Source organism: Carlito syrichta, unplaced genomic scaffold, assembly GCF_000164805.1.
Source record: "Carlito syrichta isolate Samal-C Ts95f unplaced genomic scaffold, Tarsius_syrichta-2.0.1 Scaffold305546, whole genome shotgun sequence".
NCBI classification, from domain to species: domain Eukaryota; kingdom Metazoa; phylum Chordata; class Mammalia; order Primates; family Tarsiidae; genus Carlito; species Carlito syrichta.
The window spans coordinates 408,141-428,118 of NW_007249642.1; the positions used below are offsets into that span (position 1 = coordinate 408,141).

At 41.4% G+C, this 19,978-nt stretch overlaps 1 protein-coding gene across 1 annotated transcript in view; it reads left to right on the forward strand.

The window, feature by feature from the left end:
• Window positions 1–19,241, forward strand: part of COL19A1 (collagen type XIX alpha 1 chain) — a 333,729-nt gene extending 314,488 nt beyond the window's left edge. The window contains exons 48-50 of the mRNA XM_008061721.2: window positions 10,084–10,212; window positions 18,806–18,883; window positions 19,114–19,241. Of these exons, the coding sequence (XP_008059912.1) occupies window positions 10,084–10,212; window positions 18,806–18,883; window positions 19,114–19,241 (335 nt within the window). The remainder of the gene's footprint in view (window positions 1–10,083; window positions 10,213–18,805; window positions 18,884–19,113) is intronic.
• The last annotated feature ends 737 nt before the right edge of the window (window positions 19,242–19,978 follow it).

Here is a 19,978-nt window from a genome sequence, read left to right on the forward strand (position 1 = left end):
TAACAGTGTCTAGCTTCTGCTGGTCCCACCTTTGTGCTGATGTGACCAGTATCCAGGGCCCACTTATGAGTAAGAACATGTGGTATTCAGTTCTTTGTTTCTGTGTTAGTTTATTTAGTATTATGGTCTCTAGCTGCATCCAAGTTGCTGAGAAGGCCATGATTTTGTTCTTCTTTATGGCTACATAATATTCTATCGCATGTATATGCCACATTTTCTTTATCCAGTCCATTTTCGACGGGCATCTCAGTTGATTCCATGTTTTTGTTATTGTGAATAGTCCTGCAATAAACATGTATATGCAGGTGACTTTTTGGTAGAGCGATTCATGCTCCTCTGGGTATATTCCCAGGAAAGGGATTACTGGATCACATGGAAACTCAATTTTTTATTTTTTGAGAAATCACTACACTGCTTTCCACAAAGGTTGAACAAGCTTACATTCCCACCAACAGTGTAGAAGTGTGCCCTTTTCTCTACAGCCATGCCAGCAGCAGTTGTTTTTTTCACTTATTAATGATATCCATCCTCACCAGAGTTAGGTGGTATCTCGTTTTAGTTTTGATTTGCATTTCTCTGATGAATAGTGAGACTGAGCATTTTTTCATATGTTTATTGGCTGCTTGTATGTCATCCTTTGGGAACTGTCTGTTCGTGTCCTTTGCCCACTTTTTAATGGGGTTGTTTGTATTTTTTCCTTTCAGTTTGTTCGAGTTCCTTGTAGCTCCTAGATGTCAGGCCTTTGTCAGATGCATAGCTTGCAAATATTTTTTCCCATTCGGGGGATTTTCTCTTTACTCTTTTGATGGTTTCTTTTGCTCTCCAAAACTTTTCAGTTTGATAAAGTCCCACCAGTCTATCCTAGCTTTTGTTTAATTTGCTTTTGAGGACATGACCATGAATTCATTGCCTACTCTGATATCCAGGAGGGTGTTCCCTATGTTTTCTTCTAAGATGCATATAGTTTGAGGTTTTACATTTAAGTCCTTGATCTATTTTGAGTTAATTTTTGTATATGGCAGTGTGTAGGAGTCCAGTTTCATACTTCTGCTTGTGGCTAGCCAGTTTTCCGACCACCATTTGCTAAGTATGGTTTCCTTTCCACAACGTTTGTTATAGATGGCTTTGTCAAAGATGAGTTGGTCGAGGGATGGTGTTTTTATTTCCGGTTTCTCTGTCGTGTGCTATTGATCAATATGCCAATTCCTATGCCAATACCATGCCATTTCTCTGTCATGTGCTATTGATCTATATGCCAATTCCTATGCCAATACCATGCCATCTTGGTTAGTTTAAAGTCTGGAATTGTGATGCATCCAACTTTGTTCCTTTTGCTGAGGATTGCTTTAGCTGTGCTCTTTTTTTGCTATCATATGAATTTCTATATTGTCTTTTCTAGGTCTGTCAAAAATGATGTCAGCAATTTGATAGAGATTACATTGAATCTATAGATTGCCTTGGGTAGGATGGACATCTTTATAGTATTGATTCTTCCAGTTCATGCACATGGGATGTTTTTCCATTTGTTTGCATCATTCTTGATTTCTTTGAGTAGAGTTTTTGTAGTTTTCTTTATAAAGATCTTTTACTTACCTGGTTAGGTGGATGCCAAGTTATTTTCTGTGTGTGTGTGTGTGTGTGTGTGTGTGTGTGTGTGTGTGTGTGTGTGTCTATTGTGAATGGAATTGTGTTTTTTATTTGGTTCTCAGACTTCTTGTTGTTGGTGTATAGAAATGCAACTGTCTTTTGTGCATTTATTTTACAAGGTTGTTTATCAGTGTGAGGAAGTGTTTGACAGACTCTCTAGGGTTTTCTAGGTATAGAATCATAACATCCATAAAGAGGGAGAAGTGAACTTTCTCTTTTCCTATTTGGACACCCATGATTTCCCGTTCCTGTCTGATTGCTCTGGCTAGGACTTCCGGTACTCTGCCGAATAGGATGGGTGAGCGTGGCCATTCTTGTCTCATTCTGGTTCTTAGAGGGAATATTTCCAGCTTCTGCCCACTAAGCATGAGACTGGCTGTGCAAAAAATTTTAAGTGAGGTGTTTCTCATCACAGATTGTGTGTTCATTTTTAAAATCTAAGTGTGTGATTTTATGCCTCTTCTTACGAGTTTCAAATGATTCATGTCCAGACCTTGTTCCAACCTGAAGATTTCTTGTGAAATGCTGTTTCTTGCAGGCAAGATGGCTGACCCTCTAACTCCATGTCATCTCTAATTTTATAAGCATGTCATCATTCTAATTACTGAGAGGAATGTGGAATAAAAAGCAAGAGTCAAGGATGAGGCCTTTCTAAATGCCATTGGACTCATTCTGTCCACTGGTGGACTCTGAATCCATTTAGTTGTCCTAAGATTCACCCTATTTTTTTCCACTCACAAAGATACACATGATTTTGTCAAATAATTTTCTAAAACCAAGATCACTCTAAAGATAAGTGGACATGGCTTGTCTTTGACAAATAAATCTACACATGCTCTTGTGGCCCCTACTATCTTTGCTCAGCATCCATAAGGCAAAAATAGGTTGTGAAATTTTGTAAGGACTAAGATTAAAGGAGGCCCAAGTCCATCTTGAGTCCGTCTGCTGCAAACATGGAACCAGCTACTCTCCAAAGAGCCCTTATTATTTTAAATAATAATTAGTCTTAGAGTCTGGGCTTAGTAGTTCATGCCTGTAATCCCAGAGCTTTGGGAGGCAGAGGTAGGAGGATCACCTGAGGCCAGGAGGATGAGGCTGCAGTGAGCTATGATCATACCATTGCACTCTAGCCTGGATGATAGAGTGAGATAGAATGTCTCTAAATATATATATATATATGTTTCTCTCTCTCTCTCTCTCTCCCTCTCCATATAAATATATACATATATGTATATATATATAAAATGACATCTCTCCCACTGCCCCTGTCAGTCTCTTCCCACCTCGCCAGGTCCAATGAGTGGCAGCTGAAAATGTGTTTCGGAGTCTCTCTGGACTTGGAGACTCCACTTGTGATCTCCCTCCGCCATCTCTGTTGGCACCAGCCCAGCAAGACTGTCTTCTCCCAGACATAATTACACTTGAAACCCAGAGTTAGCTATTTAGCACTCAAGTTCATTTGTTTCAAGATCATTTCAATTCAGTCCTCTTGATTTTCCACTCAGAAGTCACCTTTTCTGTGGCTTCTGAGCACCATTAACAAAAAAGAAAAACTCCATTTTCACAAATCGTAGAGCTCCGAGGTCACAACTCCCATCTGCAGAAAGCGTTCTCTCTAAAAGCAGAGATTAACCGTCACGTGTGGCTGCAGCTGCAGGAACGTGTCCAGACAGTCCAGACCACAGTTAACAGCACCCACCCGCTTCCCTCTCTTAGTGCTTCCACAGAGACAGAGTCGAGGAAGGCCACTCCCATCTCTGCCCTGTGCACCCTGCCTTGGGGACCCTCCTTTCCCTGCAGCAAGTCAGGGACAGTCAGGGGTGCTGGAGAGGTCTTTGGGAGGTCCTACAGGCCCACTGTCAACCCAGCATCCAGATCCGAGCCTCTTGTGAAACTAAACCAGGACTCAGACTTTGAACTCTGCTTATGGGGCCTTCCAACCCCCTTGGGAGATTCCCAGTGACTCAGATGATGGAGCTCACACCGTGGGCTACCTTCCAGGTCTCCCAGGCCCCCTCCCACGTCCTGATGTCCTTTCCCAAGCCTAACCATGGTAGAAGGAATCTTTCCACCAATCCCAAGTCTGGGTTCCCAGTGGACCACAATGCACAAATATATACCCACTCCAAAGTTCAATTAAATTCCCAGTTTGATTGACCAACAGGCCAATTCCTTTTGTGAGTACAGTGACCACACAGAGCCAGGACAGATGCCGCCTGTGTGTCTTGGCTTGGCATCTTCTGACATTTTGAGGTTTCTGGCATTTTGTTTCTGCCTGCCATGCTGCCCACACGTCAGGGTCTCGTTGATCTGAGAAGCTCAGTTTCTGTTGTTACGCCTTCCCATATGTGTACACTTGGAGAACCACATGGACATACAGACCCATGCAGAAATGTATACAAAGGTCAGGTTCCCTCAGCTTAAAGCAAACTTGGGCACAGCATGGCCCCCTCTGCAGCTACGGGAGATGAAGTTAGGATAAGTGTCCCTGGACAGCATTTCTGAAAGTCCCCTTCTCGGTTTTTCATGGGTATACTTCCTACACATGTATGGGTGTGTGAATACATGTCACCCTGCTCTTGTTTTGAGGTGGTAGCACCTTCTTTTGCCTCTCTACAAAGAAGATATTAATGTATATATGCCCATACGTGGGTGTATATCCACATCATCCAATAAATGCCCATCACTGCAGATGCAGAGATGGAGAGTTTTAGAAAACGTTTTCTACCACGTAGTCTGTTTCTTCCAACTTGCTTCTTTCAATTTCTTCACTTGGGCCTCTGCCATCTGGTTGACAGAATTCCCCTGTGCCTAGGAGTCCCTGGCTGCTATCATGGGTGAGAGCAGGTTCTGCAGGTGGAGTGGAAGCTTTGAGAAAACAAAGAGGCCTATGCCCATGAGCTCCACCATGAGTGGCCTGAGGGCTTCCTGCGGAAGGGACGTTTTGCCTTGGCATCTCCAAGTCTCTCCTCTCGGTCTGGTTGGGTTCCCCAGCGGAGTCACGTCCCTTTCCAGCTGTTTGCCAGCTGGACGCTGAGCTGCAAATACACATTGATCCTCCTAGTTCTCACTGTGGGAGGCCGAGTCTCAGCAGGCCTGGCATCCTCACTGCAGAGATGGACTGTTCGTTTTCTCAGATAAGTAACCGTTCAGGCTTCCAGGATTGGGAGTGGTGTCCATAGAGGAATTCTGAAGATGACTTCTCAGACTGACTCTCCAGGAATGCTCCTTATTTTGGCCTCCAGTCCCTGCAGCCCCACTTCTACAGATAACTCATGCTGACAAGTTCTGAGCCTCTTGGGGACCTTGTGGCTTCAGTCAGGTTATTCTTCTGCTTCTAGTGAGAGAGTTAGGTTTTCTTGAGTTTCCTAAGTCATGGTCACTCAGCCATCTGAAGTGTTGTTGTTGGTGTTATACATTTAAAAAGAGCATCTTGCTCTTGTTTCATGGGGATTCAGGAGAGGTGACAGCAGATGCCTGTGCTCAATCTTCACCAGTCACAACATTTCAAAGCACCATGCTCATCAAGGCAGCAGGGGACTGGGTCAGAGATTAATAAAGTGGTAACAACCTTTGGAACATAATGAACCACTAAATACATATGAATCTACCAAATGATCCTGTTGTATTAGCAGTTAAAATGAAGCTAGAATGTAATTATTAAAATATCACAGGAATTACTTTTCTGATCATTTAGCCCTTTAGGAGAGAACTGTATTTAATTTTGATTTTCACATTTAAGGGACACGTATGGGAAAGCCCAAGAATAATGGAACCCAAAAGTGATTTAAGAAACAGATTACCAGGGCTCTGAGTAAGAATGATTTAACTTGAAGGATAATAGGGAACATTATTGTCAAGTACATGACTGATTTTCCAAGAGAAATACTCATTAACTGCTCTCTGTTTCCATAATGGGATAACAAAATAAAACAAGCTGAAGATACACCAAGAAAATGAGTAATTAAACATTAAAATGGGCATTAGGAGAAAAAGATGAATTTCTCTCTTAGAAATATTTACAAATTCTATTCGTGAAATGGAAGGTAGTCATGGGCCAGATGACAACTGAATGTCCCTTCCTTCTCCAAAATATGCAGCTTATCACCACATGAATATTAATATCTGCATTATGTTAACAAGCCCTCCCCCGCCCCGACAAACTGTGGCTTAGCCCTTGGCAGGTGGAATTATGCAGGCTTCTGTCTGAACTCTTTAATTATTTGCCTCATTAGAAAGTCTAGCCAAAAACAGGTTAACTGACTAAAGATCCCAAGAAACAGAGGAGAGGCAATTAGGAATGCAGGCCTTTACAATTCATTTAGATGCTCAGAAACCAATTATTTTAAATTACAGTGCATTAGGGGAGAGCTCAGGAGAGGGAACTACTCTTACGCTAAATGTCTCTTTTTGAGTGGGCCTCAAATCTAGATGATTTGCAGCTAGAAGTAATTACTTAAAGCACAGTTCTGTTTTGCTAAAAACGTGAAAAACCACCCAAAGCAAAGTACTTGCAAACGAATTCATACATTAAAGAGTCAAAATCAGTATTGTGAATATTCATGTTTAGATGTTGAAGGTATTCAATGTTTCAAACTAAGAAAAATTGAACTGGAAAAAATACATCTTAAGTGCAATACAACAAATATATAAAGTTTCAAACTTTGATCATTAAATTTCATATTTATTATAAAACACTCAATTTATAATTTAATATAATAAAGATATTTACATGCCATATGATGATTTGCAAGACTCTGACTAGATATTAACTACCTATTTGATTTATTAAGTTACTGGAATGAAATATATAGTATTCACATCAACCAAACATCCCAATAGTGAGTCAGGTAGCAGAATTTTATCCGAAGGTGGTGACCAACAACCACTGTACTCCCATCCACCACCAAGACTCATCAAAGATCCTAGTTCTGCAGAATGGGAGCAGGGGGTGATTACTTCCTGGATAGTTACAGCTAATGTTCTGTATATGTTGAGGCCCTTCCTTAGTAATTCTATATGAAAAAATGTTTTTGTTTTACTTTCTTAAGCAATGTAAGGGCCTACATGGTATACAAATAATTTTTTAATTGAAAGTTCACAGGAAAATGGCCTTTACTCAGAAGTAAATTTACTCTTTATCAAAAAAACGTGTAAAACATACATGTATGTTAAGTAAACATTTCTTTGAACGTCAGCTAAATGAACTAAACTGAGTGAAAAGACTGGAGAAAATCGAAGTAACTGCTTAAAGGTCTGTATTACTTGGCCTCTGCTTTTTCTAATCAGCAGCAGTAGTTTCTAGTGTGTTGCTGTCTGTCATCTGGTCTTTGCTTACAAAATAAACAGTAATTTCATTAGTAAAAAAATTTTTCTAGAAGATTTGTCTGCACCAACCCCAGGCTGAATTTTTTACATTAAGAATTCATTTCTTATTACACGCTACATGTATCTTTGAAACCTTGGGTATAAGTTTGTTTTACAAATGAAATCATTTGAATTACTGAATTTGCTTTTTTTAAAGAAATTATGTGACGAGGAAAATAAAAAACAACGTGGTTAATTTTTGTCATGGCAAGGATATATTTTCTTTTAGTTCTCTATTTGAAATCTCATTATTTATATATTAGATTTTTAGGATGTGAGATATACAAAATATTAACAAACCAAGCAAGTTTAAATGAAGAATCCAATGATCGACTACATTTACAATGGATCTTGAATGAATTTATGATTTTTACCAAAATTAATTTCATATAGTCATAAAATATTGAGCATGATTTTGACATAAAATGTAATTACACAAGGGCCCATGTGGGATTAATAACCAAGAATTCAGTAACGGTAAGTGCAATCTTGGAGTGATTCAAAAGGTACTTCTATGATGGAATATCTGGTAATTATATTGGATAGTAGATTTCTACTCTGTTTACCAGAAGCTAATCTTATAAAAATACGGAGAGTAGTTCTTATTTAAATGATGATCTCTTCATAACTCCCAAATGAGAGCACTTAAACTGAGAAAGTATAAAATCTGCAATGCAGGATTCTGCTTACAAAGAATGTGTACTTAATTTAGTTAACAATACAGGGGGCGCCAAAAAATGTATGCACACTTTAAGTATGACGTTCACTCAAAAGATGACATTAATCAAATGAAGGCTAGTACCACCATACGCCAGGAAGGACAGTCAAAGAAAATCGTGGAAGCACAGTTGAGCAAACGTCACACTGCACATTGCTACCATAATTTAATTCAACTTCAAAAAGCAATACATAGATAACAACTCTTAAAATGTGACATTTTTGGCACCCCCTCTATATCTTATTTAAGAATTTATTTTCAAGTGAAAATTCTTACGTATATTTTCATATTTGTATTATTTGAACTTTATTTTCCAGATTCTTTCAATTCTGTGAGGTATTAGCATACCAGTTTTCCACAGTGTCAACTCACTTTCATCTGAAGGCTCTGTGACTTATTAATAAGTATCTAAAGAAAGCATATGCCACTGTGCCAACTATTAAAGCATTTCTGTGGCCCGATGACAGAGCCGACTTTGAGGAAGTACCTTTAGTTCATCCTTTCTTGTCCCTCTCGATACTCTCTTCAGGACCCACATGCACAGTGTTGGGCTCTAGGCAGTGTGTAGAATGAATAAAAGGCTAAATGACAATATGTTTCTTGAGAAGGGACCGTTGCTTGTCTAGGAAATGTTAAATCCATAAAGGTCACATCACCAATGCTTACAAAAGATCTTGTCATATTTATCAACATTTGAAACGTACTGGGTAACTTGTCAGTTTCTCATAACTTGTATTTCCTTCAAATATTTTCTCTGGGATCACAGAAGTGTACGGAATCTTTTTGTTGTTGTTGTTTTCACTGTCTATACTCAAAATTCTGAGAGTGGAGGCTCATTGGCATCAATGCTGAAGTTTTTTCTTTGGCCAAATTAGACATCTTTCCTACTAAAACCTTGACTGAATAAGGGACTCACTAACTAGACATCCAGCCAGAAAAAAATTACTAATTATAAGTGTTTTTAAATGAATAATAATAATAAAAGATTCTCTTTAAAAGTGAAAGGTGAGTTATTGACAAATCTCCATACTTGCCACTAAAGAGCTTAAACAGTGATATCTTGTAAGTAGGATACCAGTGGTTGTCTTTTCAGTACATGAACCTCTCTTTTATTTTATTTTTGAGTCAGTATCTCATTCTGTCACCTAAGCTGGAATGCAGTGGCACAGTCACTGCTCACTGCAATCTCAGACATCCTGCCTCAGTCTCCCAAGTAGCTGAGAATATACCACCATGCCTTGCTAATTTTTTGTAGAAACAAAGTCTTGCTATTTTGCCCAGGCTGGTCTCAAATTCCTGAGCTCAACTGATCCTCTTTTCTTGGCCTCCCAACATGCTGGAATTAAAGGCAGGAGTCACCACTCCTTACAGACCTCTCTTTTAATAATGCAGTTTTGTTCCAGAATAACAAGGGTCACATACTGTATGTCATCTCTTACTGCATGAGAAAATACCTCCAAACTTTAGTGGCTTAATCATTTATTACTTCACATTTTCTCTGGGTCAGGGCCTTGTGTTGCTTAGCTGTGTGGCTTTCAGGATTCATTAAGTTGTAGCTAGGTTCTCATTCAGGGCTGTGATCATCTGAAAGCTGGCCAGGGCCGTTGGGTCGTCATTCGGGGCTGTGATCATCTGAAGGCTAGACTGGGGCCGTTGGCACGTGACATCAGTTCCCCCTGCCTGGGTCTCTCCCAAGACTGGAGTGTCCTCACTCCAGGGCCACTGTCCCTCCCCAGGGCAATCTGAGAGAGAGAGCAACTAGGAAGCCACAGTGTCTTTCATGACCTTGTCCCTAGTTGCATGACTGTCAGTTCAACATTTTTCCTATTCATTAGAAATGAAAAGTCCAGCCCCCACTCAAAAACAGGGGAATTAGAGTCCACCTGGGAAGGAAGAATCAAAGAATTTGTAAACAGATTTTAAGTCACTACACATAACACTCACAACATCACTGAAAAGTGACTTGACATAATTATAAAAATTATTTTGGCATGTGAACCCAATTCTCTCCACAAGTCATCACCGGAGGTTAACTGAACTCCAGGTGAGTTTCCGTTCACCCACTGTGACATCTCAGGGGCACAAAGTCCTCAGACCCTCTGGCAGCACAGCTGGCCTGCATCTGTACTCACACAACTTGGTGTAATCAATTCTATTTGTCTAATCAAAAAACTCAGCAGTCAGACCAGCGGGTAAATTAGATGTGCTTAAATAGAATGCTAAATCCTTTTTCGGTTTAATTTCATGTAAAAAAAAAAAAAAAAAAAAACTTTTGAAAACTTGTGACATAAAATATCTCTATTCCATAATGTGTTGGGTTGTGTTTTTTTTTTCCCCCTTCATCCATGAAGAGAGGATGGCTGTGTTCCTGTCCCAGCTCAAGCTGCCAGCAGCAATGTTGGCAGCTCAGGCTCACGGGAGGCCCGGGCCACCAGGAAAGGACGGGTTGCCTGGGCCACCAGGAGACCCTGGACCCCAGGGTAAGTGTGAGTTGGCTTACTCATGTCTTGTCTCTCAGTATTCATAACTTACTCAACACAGTTAATGAAAAAGTTTATCTATGTAACATATAAAAATGGCTTCATATGAAATATCTTACTACATATTCTAGAAGGAGATGCTTAGTTACTACTACTTCAGTTTCAAAACTGACTGATAATCATTTGCTATTCTACATGTATTGTAGTAATAATACCGATTATAACAACAACAGCAGCAATGTGTGCTTATAACCATTGTGACCCAGGAATCTGACAGATTCTTATGCTTCCTTTAGGTGTAAGTCAAACAACAAGGTTCATCATCTTAGTATCTTAAAGAAACTAAGGAAAGAGTCTTAGGAGACTCAACTACAAATGGTCATTTAGTCCTCAAATATACTTTTAAGAAATTATAGAATATTTCTACTTCTAATAGAGTCTGTGGATGATAACTTCCAAACTTTATAGAGTTCATCTTATGATTTCTAAAATTTTAAAAACCAAACGTTGTTTATATTTTTAAAAACATTGTTTCATAAATGACAACAAGAGACATCACCTTAAATAAAGAGGAACTAGATTACTCTGGCAAGGCCATTTTCTTGAAACATGGTCAGCAATCATCAACATGGCCAGACAGGTCCATGTCTAGAAGATTCACAAATCTGGCAAGGAAATATTAAATTTGGGGAGTACATACCTTGAAAGATAAGACCAGAGAAACTGCTTCTTATTGTGACTGTGGAGGAATCAAGTTCCTTCCTTGAAACCATCAAAAGCAGCTTGTATAAAGGAGAAGAGGAAATTAACACAAGAATTAAATAGGAACACAGTCCAAAATAATACATATGCAAGGAATTATTTTCCTTTCACTAGTTCACTCTTCTTCCTCCTTCCTTTCTACAACATTGAGCCTTACTTCCTGGAGGAAGTGTCCAAGATGGTTCCTGACCCTTTCCTGTCTGAGGGCAACACTGGTTCAGCCCCCAGCAAGTGTCTATTAGAACACTAACTTATAGCCATGATTGACAAGTTTTGAGTTTAGCTGGAACATTATAAAACAGCAACAGGAAAATCACTCCGGTTTTCTTAAGTTAAATGTACATTCTACCTTTCTCTTGGATCATAGAGAAGTTGGGCAGATGATTGAAGGAGAGAGAAAAGTGTAGAGTCGAATAGCCTCCCTGCTGTCCAGGAGAGGGCAGTGGAGTATCCACTTTCTTGAGCTGGTCTGTTCTGGAGTCAGAAGGCATGAGACTGGAATGAAGATCTTGAAAGCCCATCTGGCCGGGCTCGGTGGCTCAGCCTGTAATCCTGCGCCTTTGGGAAGCTGAGTTGAGTGGATTGCCTGAGCCCGCGGGTTCGAGACCCACCTGGGCAGGCGAGACCTCATCTCTACAATAAAATCAAAAAATCAGCCGGGCGTGGTAGCGCATGCCTGTAATTCCGGCTACTTGGAAGACTGAGGTGGAAGGATCGCTGGAGCCCAGCAGGTCGAGGCTGCGGTGGCCGGGAGCGGCCACTGCACTCCAGTCTGGGCGACAGAGTGAGACTCCAACTCAAAAAAAAAAAAAAGAAAGCCCATCTGAAGACGTATGAAGCCTCAAACCATATGAAGAATAAGCGCTATTGGTGGGAGTGTAAACTAGTACAACCTCTGGAAATTGGTATGGAGATTTCTCAGAGAACTAAACGTAGATCAACCATTTGGTCCAACAATCCCGCTACTTAGTATCTACCCAAAGAAAAGGAGGTCACTACACAAAAACACACACAATTTATAATTGCAAAGATGTCTAATCAACCTAAGTGCCCACCAACTGCTCAGTAGATAATGAAAATGTGGTATATACGCTCCATGAAATACTATTCAGTCATTAAAAAAAGAATGAAATCATGGCTTTTATAGCAATTTGGAGAGGCTTGGAGAACATCATCCTAAGTGAACTTATGCAGGAACAGAACACCAAACACTACATGTTCTTACTTATAATCAGGAGCTAAACTAAGGATCTGCAAAGGCATAGAGAACAGTATAACGGACACTGAAAACTCAGAATAGGGAGGGGTAAAGGATGAAAAATCACCTGTCTGGGACAATGTACACAGATGGGGGTGGAGGGTACACTTAAAGTCCAGTCTTCTTCACCACCATGTAACGCATCCATGTAACCAAAAATCATGTGTTCCCCATAAGAAATTTAAAAACAATAATAAAAGAGACATTGAATGAGCATTTTAAAAAGAATAAGCTCTGTCAGCACCGACAGAACAACTCTGGACAGATCCTTCAGAGAGTGATTGAGAAGACAGGACCATGGGAAAGGTCATGGTCAAGGAACCAGCTCTGGGCCCGGGTCTGCTGTTCCGCTCAAGCCCTGGCTCCCAACACCCTTGTGACTGCGGGCATGCCCGTCTGCAGGGCTCCTGGTCAGAGGCAATTCTCAGTCAACAATCTCAGCGAAGCTTCTGGAAACAAGACCTCCACTCACCACATGCTTGCCCAGCAGTTTGCAAAAGATTTCTGTGGGGCTGCTCAGCTGTCATGCCTCAGAGATATTACGGGCTACTTGTACTCCTGACGGACTTTTGAGTGTAGTCCTTGAACTTGGAAGATTTCCCCCACGGGATCCCCAACTTTTTGAAAAACCACTAAAATTGTCAAAACTTTTGTCCCACCAGAGGGTTTCTGACAACAGATATATCTTGTCTACAACTCAGGAGTTGTCTCCTTAACCTTTCCATGATACCCTCTTTTCAGTATTTGTTAAATTTGCCAGAAATGCAGAAAAAAACTTGCAAAAAATGAAATTCACTTTTAAGAACTGTGTGTTCACAACCATGCTGTGCTGATAATCCTGTCTAGTGGCACAGAAACCCTACTGAAAAGAAGAATAGCAGCAGGCCGCTGATTTCTGTGCCCTCCAGGAATACAGGAAGAATGGAAGGGTTTTGGTAGATAAATAGGTATGGCACGCCTAGAAGAGAAATTTGTAGCTGCAGCCTCAAAGCTCTGCTCTGCTCCATTTAGAAGTTTTCTCAAAAAGGCAAGAAAAAAATGCATGTGAAACCACTACCTTTATAATCATGCACACCTTGAGCACTGTGGCAAAGTTAGTCCTCATGGCACGTAACTGAGGCTGAGAACCGGCCCAAATGGGTGACATAAGGCAGAAAGGAAAAGGAAACACAGCAGCTCAGTGTGACCCAGTACACTCCACCCGTTCATTCATTCTGTTTGATGGTGGCTCTTCTGAAGTTTCTGGATGAGATACACTTTGTTTTGTTTTTTCAGTGTCTATCAGGATAGCAATCCATTTTTTAATTAATTAATTAATTTATTTATTTATTTATTTATTTATTGAGTTGGAGTCTCACTCACTCAAGCTGGAGTGCAGTGGCATACTCACAGCCACCCCAGCATTGACCTGCTGGGCTCTAGCAATCCTTCCGCCTCAGCCTTCCAAGTAGCCAGAACTACAGGCACACGCTACCATGCCTGGCTAGTTTGGGATTTATTGTAGAGACGAGGTCTCGCCAAGTTGCCCGGGTGGGTCTCCACCCACGGACTCAGGCAATCCACTCGCCTCGGCCTCCCAAAGTGCTGAGATTACAGGCTGAGCCACTGATCCTGGCCCCATTTCATTTAAAATTAAGTGGTTTGAGGCTGGGCGCCATGGCTCACACTGTAATCCCAGAACTTCGGGAGGTCAAAGCAGAAGAAATTCTTGATCCTAGGAGCTTGAGATCAGCCTGGGATGCATAGTAAGATCTCGTCTCTACAAAAATAAAAATAAAATTAAGTGGCTTGGTTTGAAATGTGCACTACAGAATAAGTCCTTGGTTATCTTTAGGGAAGGACAAAATGTCAAGGGGTCTCGCGTTTCCTGTGGTGCTTCTGAGAAGGCAGGAGACATGTAGAAAACACGGAGAAGATCACAGGAGATTGTTAGTGTTGAAAGGAGAGGTGCTGTGCCTCCCAGGATCATGAAGGATTGTTGGGTCCTCTTTGAGCTCCTGATCTTCTTCCAGTGAGAAAGAAGACCATCATGATTCTGAGATGGGTCATCTCATTTGTAATTTTCCTGTTTCCAAAGGGGTAATTACTGATGTCTTTTTAAAATTCAAAAACCTTTCCAGACAGTTTGAGACCTCAGCTACCACTTGGGGTTTTGACGACTGCCTCTCCACTGTGCACCAAGAGGAGAACTTTCTGTGGAGTTCTGAGCACTTACCTGGGGTTGGCAGAGCAGGGCTCGTGGCTGGGCCTCTCATGCCTGAGCTAGAATGCGTTACGTGGGATCAAAGAAACCCTAAGAAACATGACCCATCTGGGTGCCCTGTAGGCACAGGAGGGTGAATTTCCCCAAAAGACCTCATCTTCTGGGGTGAGTCTCATGAGGAAAAATTATAAGGAAACTTCCCAGACATTGCTGATTCTCCATCCCATGGGAACCCCGAGAAATAGATGCACGCTCAGAGCCTTTTCACTTCAGAAAGAACCCTGCCTGTAGAGTTAGGAGGAAAAACCAAACACATTCATCCCGTGGCCGTCCATGGGTTTTAAAAGAGCAGCACTGGGAGTAGTTGTTCTTGTGGACTTTTGAAGTTTAGCTGTTACTGGTTTCTCATAAAAGAAAACCTTCTGTGCAAGGTCTACAGGGTGGTTCATGTGACTGACGGAGATCTGACCCATCACACTTTAGCAGGAGGGGCCTTTGGATACAAGAGGGCATGTGGGTGTCAGAGTGATTGACAGGTGTCACTGTCAATTCGGGGAGGCTGAACGACTTGTAAGGCCTAAGACCAGCTCCCCACATGAAGAATTTGTTGACGAAAGATGCCAAACTCTGTAAAATATTTTAAGCTGGTTTATTCTGGACAATTTGAGTGGCCTAGGCCCGTGACACCAATCCCCGGGCGGTCCTGAGAAACGTGACACCATGGTTATATACAGCTAAGGAGGACAGAAGTTAAATAAATCAATACGTGTGGAATTTTCACTGGTTCTGTCCAGAAAGGTGGGACATTTCCAAGCGGGGACCCAGAGGCTAAAGGTGAATTCAAAGACTTTCTGACTGTTGTGATAGTCGGCAATTTCAACATAGACTCGACTCTTTAGACAGTGTAGTTATCTGAAGAATTGTGAAAGCAGAAAAGGAAATGGGCAGCTGGAGAAAGATCAGGAAGTGAGTTTCTTGACATGTAGATGAAGTCTTATGGGTGATAGTCTTAAAGATGCCAGAGTCCCCAAAAGACAGCTTGAAAGGGTCATAAAATACTTTGATTTTCCTTGTTTCTCTGCCAGAGCCAGGTTGGAGAGTAAATTGCATTAAAAGTTAAGAATTTGGCAATGAAAAGAAAAAAGTCAGAGGTTAGTCATCAAATACCCCTGCTGAAATGCCGGCAGCAGCCCTCTCTGGCCTCCTCTGTCCACTACACATGCAGATGCAGACTTCAAACTCAAGAAGCATATCTCTGGAACAAGAAGCGAAATCTCCCTACTGGAAGAAAACACAGTTGACCACCCAGAGAACTGCACCATGCTCCAAGTCTCGTCAATGACCAGGCCTTCAGGATGCTTTCATTAGGGACACTGCCACTGTGTATATTTGCTTTCCTACATACTCCACAGTGATGTCAAACTGTCGTCCTGCATTTTGATGGTCTATGGAAACATATGTCTGTCTACAGATCAACCAGCCTCTTCCCAATGTAAAGCGAGGCCTGCCCTAGAAAAGGGGAACGCTGTTTCGACTTCATTAGCATTCCCACCAGAAGGTGTATTATGAAGCAATTATACAAGAAGATCCTGTGGCTTCAAGAGCCGTCATCCTGAGTGATCTTGGGACCATGGTAGGAAATTCACAAGTGGAAAGCACTCCTGTGCTTGTGCAATTCTCGGCTTCGTCTGTTAATAACAGGTAGTTATTCACCTAAAGAACTCAGAAGCGGGTACAAAAAATTGTTACATTTGGCAGGAGGAGGGTCAGCATTGTCCAAATTATTGTTTCTTGTTTTGTGAAATCACACGCACTGAAAATCCATGTGGACACCATTTCATTATATTATAATCCGAGAACTAAATTTAGTAGGTGGTTTTAACAGATATATTCTTCATTTGGAATGGTGTTACAGCCTTGTTAATCCTCTTGTTAATAAAAATTTCATATACCTTCAGTTATGATTCTTTCTTCCTCATTTTTCTAGCCTACGATCTTAAGTACTTACTGAGATAGCTCAAGGGTCAGCTTCACAGTCTTTCTGGAATAGTGAGACCCTGATTGAACTCTCAGATATACCTGAGGGAGTAAATGTTATCTCCCTCCATCCATTGTTTAAACAATGGATTTGGAAGGGTGCTTTCAAGTGACCCTACTTGCAGACTTTTTTCCTTATTGTTCACATATGTTAAATGAAAGTCACTTATATCAAAAAACCTGGACATATCTTAAATTTGAGTATATATCAACTTAGGATATCATGCCGCATGTTGAAACCTCTCCTCTCTCTAGGATCTGGAATTGTTTGGAATATCTTTAACCTTATTTTCAAATATAAATATGTGAAAATTTCCTGCTAGATATATTTTCAATGTACACTTTAAAATACGTTTTAACACATATTCCACTATTTTCACATTGATGGTCAGGTCGCACCTCTAAAGTGAAGAAACAACTGTGTGGTGATTATATTGCTGATGTTGTTTGTATAATAATGTGTACGAGCCAGGTGCAGTGTCTTCTTCCTATAATCCCAGCACTTTGGGAGGCCGAGGTGAGAGGATTGCCTGAGGCTACAGGTTAAACACCAGCCTGGGCAACTTGATGAGACCTCATCTCTACAATAAATCAAAAAATTAGCCAGACATGGTGGCACGTGCCTGCAGTTCTGGCTACTTGGAAGGATGAGGTGGAAGGATCGCCTGAGCCCAGCAGGTCACGACTTCAGGCTTCAGTGACTGTGAGCATGCCATTGCACTCCAACTTGAACAACAGAGTAAGACTCCAACTCAAAAAATTAAAAAAATAAATAACGTATATGTTGTATGGCCAAGTCAAAACTGAGAATGGCACCCCCCAAACCAATGTCTTATTCTCAACAATAATAAGAAATAATGTATCATGATGCTGTTCCTAGGGACCATGAAATTTCCTCCTTCCATCATGTTCTGCTGCAGTAACACATCCTATGAAAAGGCACAACTACATTGGGACCTACTGTTTCCTACTGAGATACTCTCCTATTTGCGGTGTGTCTACATGAGCTTGGCTGACTTCTCTGTTCACCTGAAGCCAGGAGCAATTTTCAGCTGCTGTTTAAGTATGAAAAAGTTGAAACAAAAACTCTATTTGCCATCCCTGTGAAACTCTTACAGCTCAGGACATTTTCTTTAAAGCATCTCATGGGTGCTAACATACAAAATACAGATAAGAGGCTTTTTCAAGCAGGGGTAATGACTCTTAGAGGCACAAAGTGCTCTGTTCTGCTCTAGCCTGGGCAACAAGTGTGCTCCAGAGTCAGAATGATCCTGTCTCCAAATGTGCACAGATCTCAGACCCAGTGCATTTTGGTTAAAATATCTGAGTTGATGGCATGCATTTGGGAGAATCCCATGTCTACTCCTGTTTGTTGAAGGTCCTCGGGAGACACAAACTGCCGTGTTAGAACACGGGGTGGCATTTACACGACTTAGAAAGGAAATAGTGTTGTGATAGTCGGCAATTTCAACATAAACTCGACTCTTTAGATGAGTTAACTCACCTATACTCAGACTCCTGCTATCACTTATTAAAACCATGACTTGTTTATTCCTTTCATTTATTTCCTTTAACTCTTGGACTAAGGTCCCTATTCTTTTTAAATTTTTTTTTTTGAGTTGGAGTCTCACTCCGTCACCCCAGCTGGAATGCAGTGGCCCACTCACGGCCACCCCCATATCGACCTGGTAGGCACCAGCGATCCGTCCACCTCAGCCTTCCAAGTAGCTGGAACTACAAGTGCGCACTACTACGCCCAGCTACTTTTTCAATTTATTGTAGAGATGAGGTCTCACCAAGTTGCCCAAGCTGTTCTCGAACCAGTAGGCTCAAGCAATCCTCTCATCTTGGCCTCCCAAAGTGCTGGGATTACAAGCTTGGGCCACTGCGCCAGGCCCCTATTCTTATCACACTGTCTGGACCTCATTCTAAGCAGAACTGTCTCGGTATACTCCTGTTATTTAGCCTGTGCTTGCTTTTCTTTTGGTCAGAGTTCCCTTCGACAAGAGCTCAGACGCGGTGTCATAGCTATTTGAAAGAAAGTATGAATGATTTGAGTTATTTAGGTGTCATTTTCAGCACCAAAAATCTCACAATGCAGATGTGATTGGTTGGCACTTTTGTGTGTTTTTAAACTCCTCTTTGTTCTCTGGTACCCAATCTGTTGGATATGTAAGCTAAATACGGTGAACACAAAGCCTCACAGATACCATATTTACGTCAAGTGAAGGAATCACATAAATATCATAGATTCAGTGCATGAGTCCTGAGTGTGCTATGCTGCCACAGAACATTCACCTTTTTATCTCTCTTTTGCTACATCTCTCACTTAGGCTACCGAGGACAGAAGGGAGAAAGGGGTGAACCTGGAATTGGGCTACCGGGAAGTCCTGGTCTTCCTGGGACCTCAGGTAAGAGTCAAGTGATCTTTGCCACACAACACACCTTTACAAAGAGAACCGTGCTGTTCCCCCCATGCCCTTTGTGTGGCCAGCTGAACGATCTACATTAGTCAGTGGGAGGGAGGAGGAGGGGGATGGAAGGGAGGGGGAAGGAGAGAAGGAAGGAGGGATGGAGAAAGAGTGAGGGGTAGGGAGGGTCCTGTTGACTTGCATTTTGATGGAGTCTTTTATTTTGTTAGCCCTGGGTTTGCCAGGTTCACCAGGTGCCCCAGGGCCCCAGGGCCCTCCAGGACCCGGTGGAAGATGCAATCCTGAAGACTGCCTCTATCCTGCACCTCATGCCCCCCAGCGGGCAGGTGGAAAGTGACACACCTAAGAAGGCTTGGCTTCTGCCGCACCAGCCTTGTATTGGCGCTGTCTTAACACTATCAAGCCTTCAGACACGTGGGCGCTCTTTTTTCCTTTCTTTCTTTCTTTCTTTCTTTATTTTTTGATGTAGGCCAGACATGAAAAGCAAAAGCAACCATTGAATCCTATCTTTATAAGTAATTGCAAATCAGCATTTTCAGATTTTTCCCAAAATTCATTCCAGATGTTTTGCTTTACATTACTATAAATTGTATTCAGAGTTTTATATGAAATATGCAAGTAGATCTCACCATTAGTTCTTCTTCAAAAGGAAATTGCATCTTATGATTTAGTAGACGGATGATGAGATCCATTTCGCAGACTCATCAACATGTGGTTGGCCTTTGATTTCTGAAATTTAAAGTTTCAAACATCTTGGAAGTTTTCTTGGTGTTTAAATTTACTATCATTACTAGAAATTTTGTCAATACTTTTGATACAGGGCGTAGCTCCTGTTGAATGTTTTTTGATGACTTTTTATAACTTAAGAATTCTCTCACCATCCTCCATCCATCCCGCTTGTGCAGAAAAATAGATAGCAAGAGTTTCACTTTATGATTTGTGATTTGGAGAAAACACAGGATACTGTTTTGTCAGAGAGCCCAAAGCCTGCCCTAGCCTACTCCTGAGTGACTCTGTTCATTCTGAGTGATGAACTCGTTCACAGCAGTCACCATGTCGAAGTATGTTCCACAT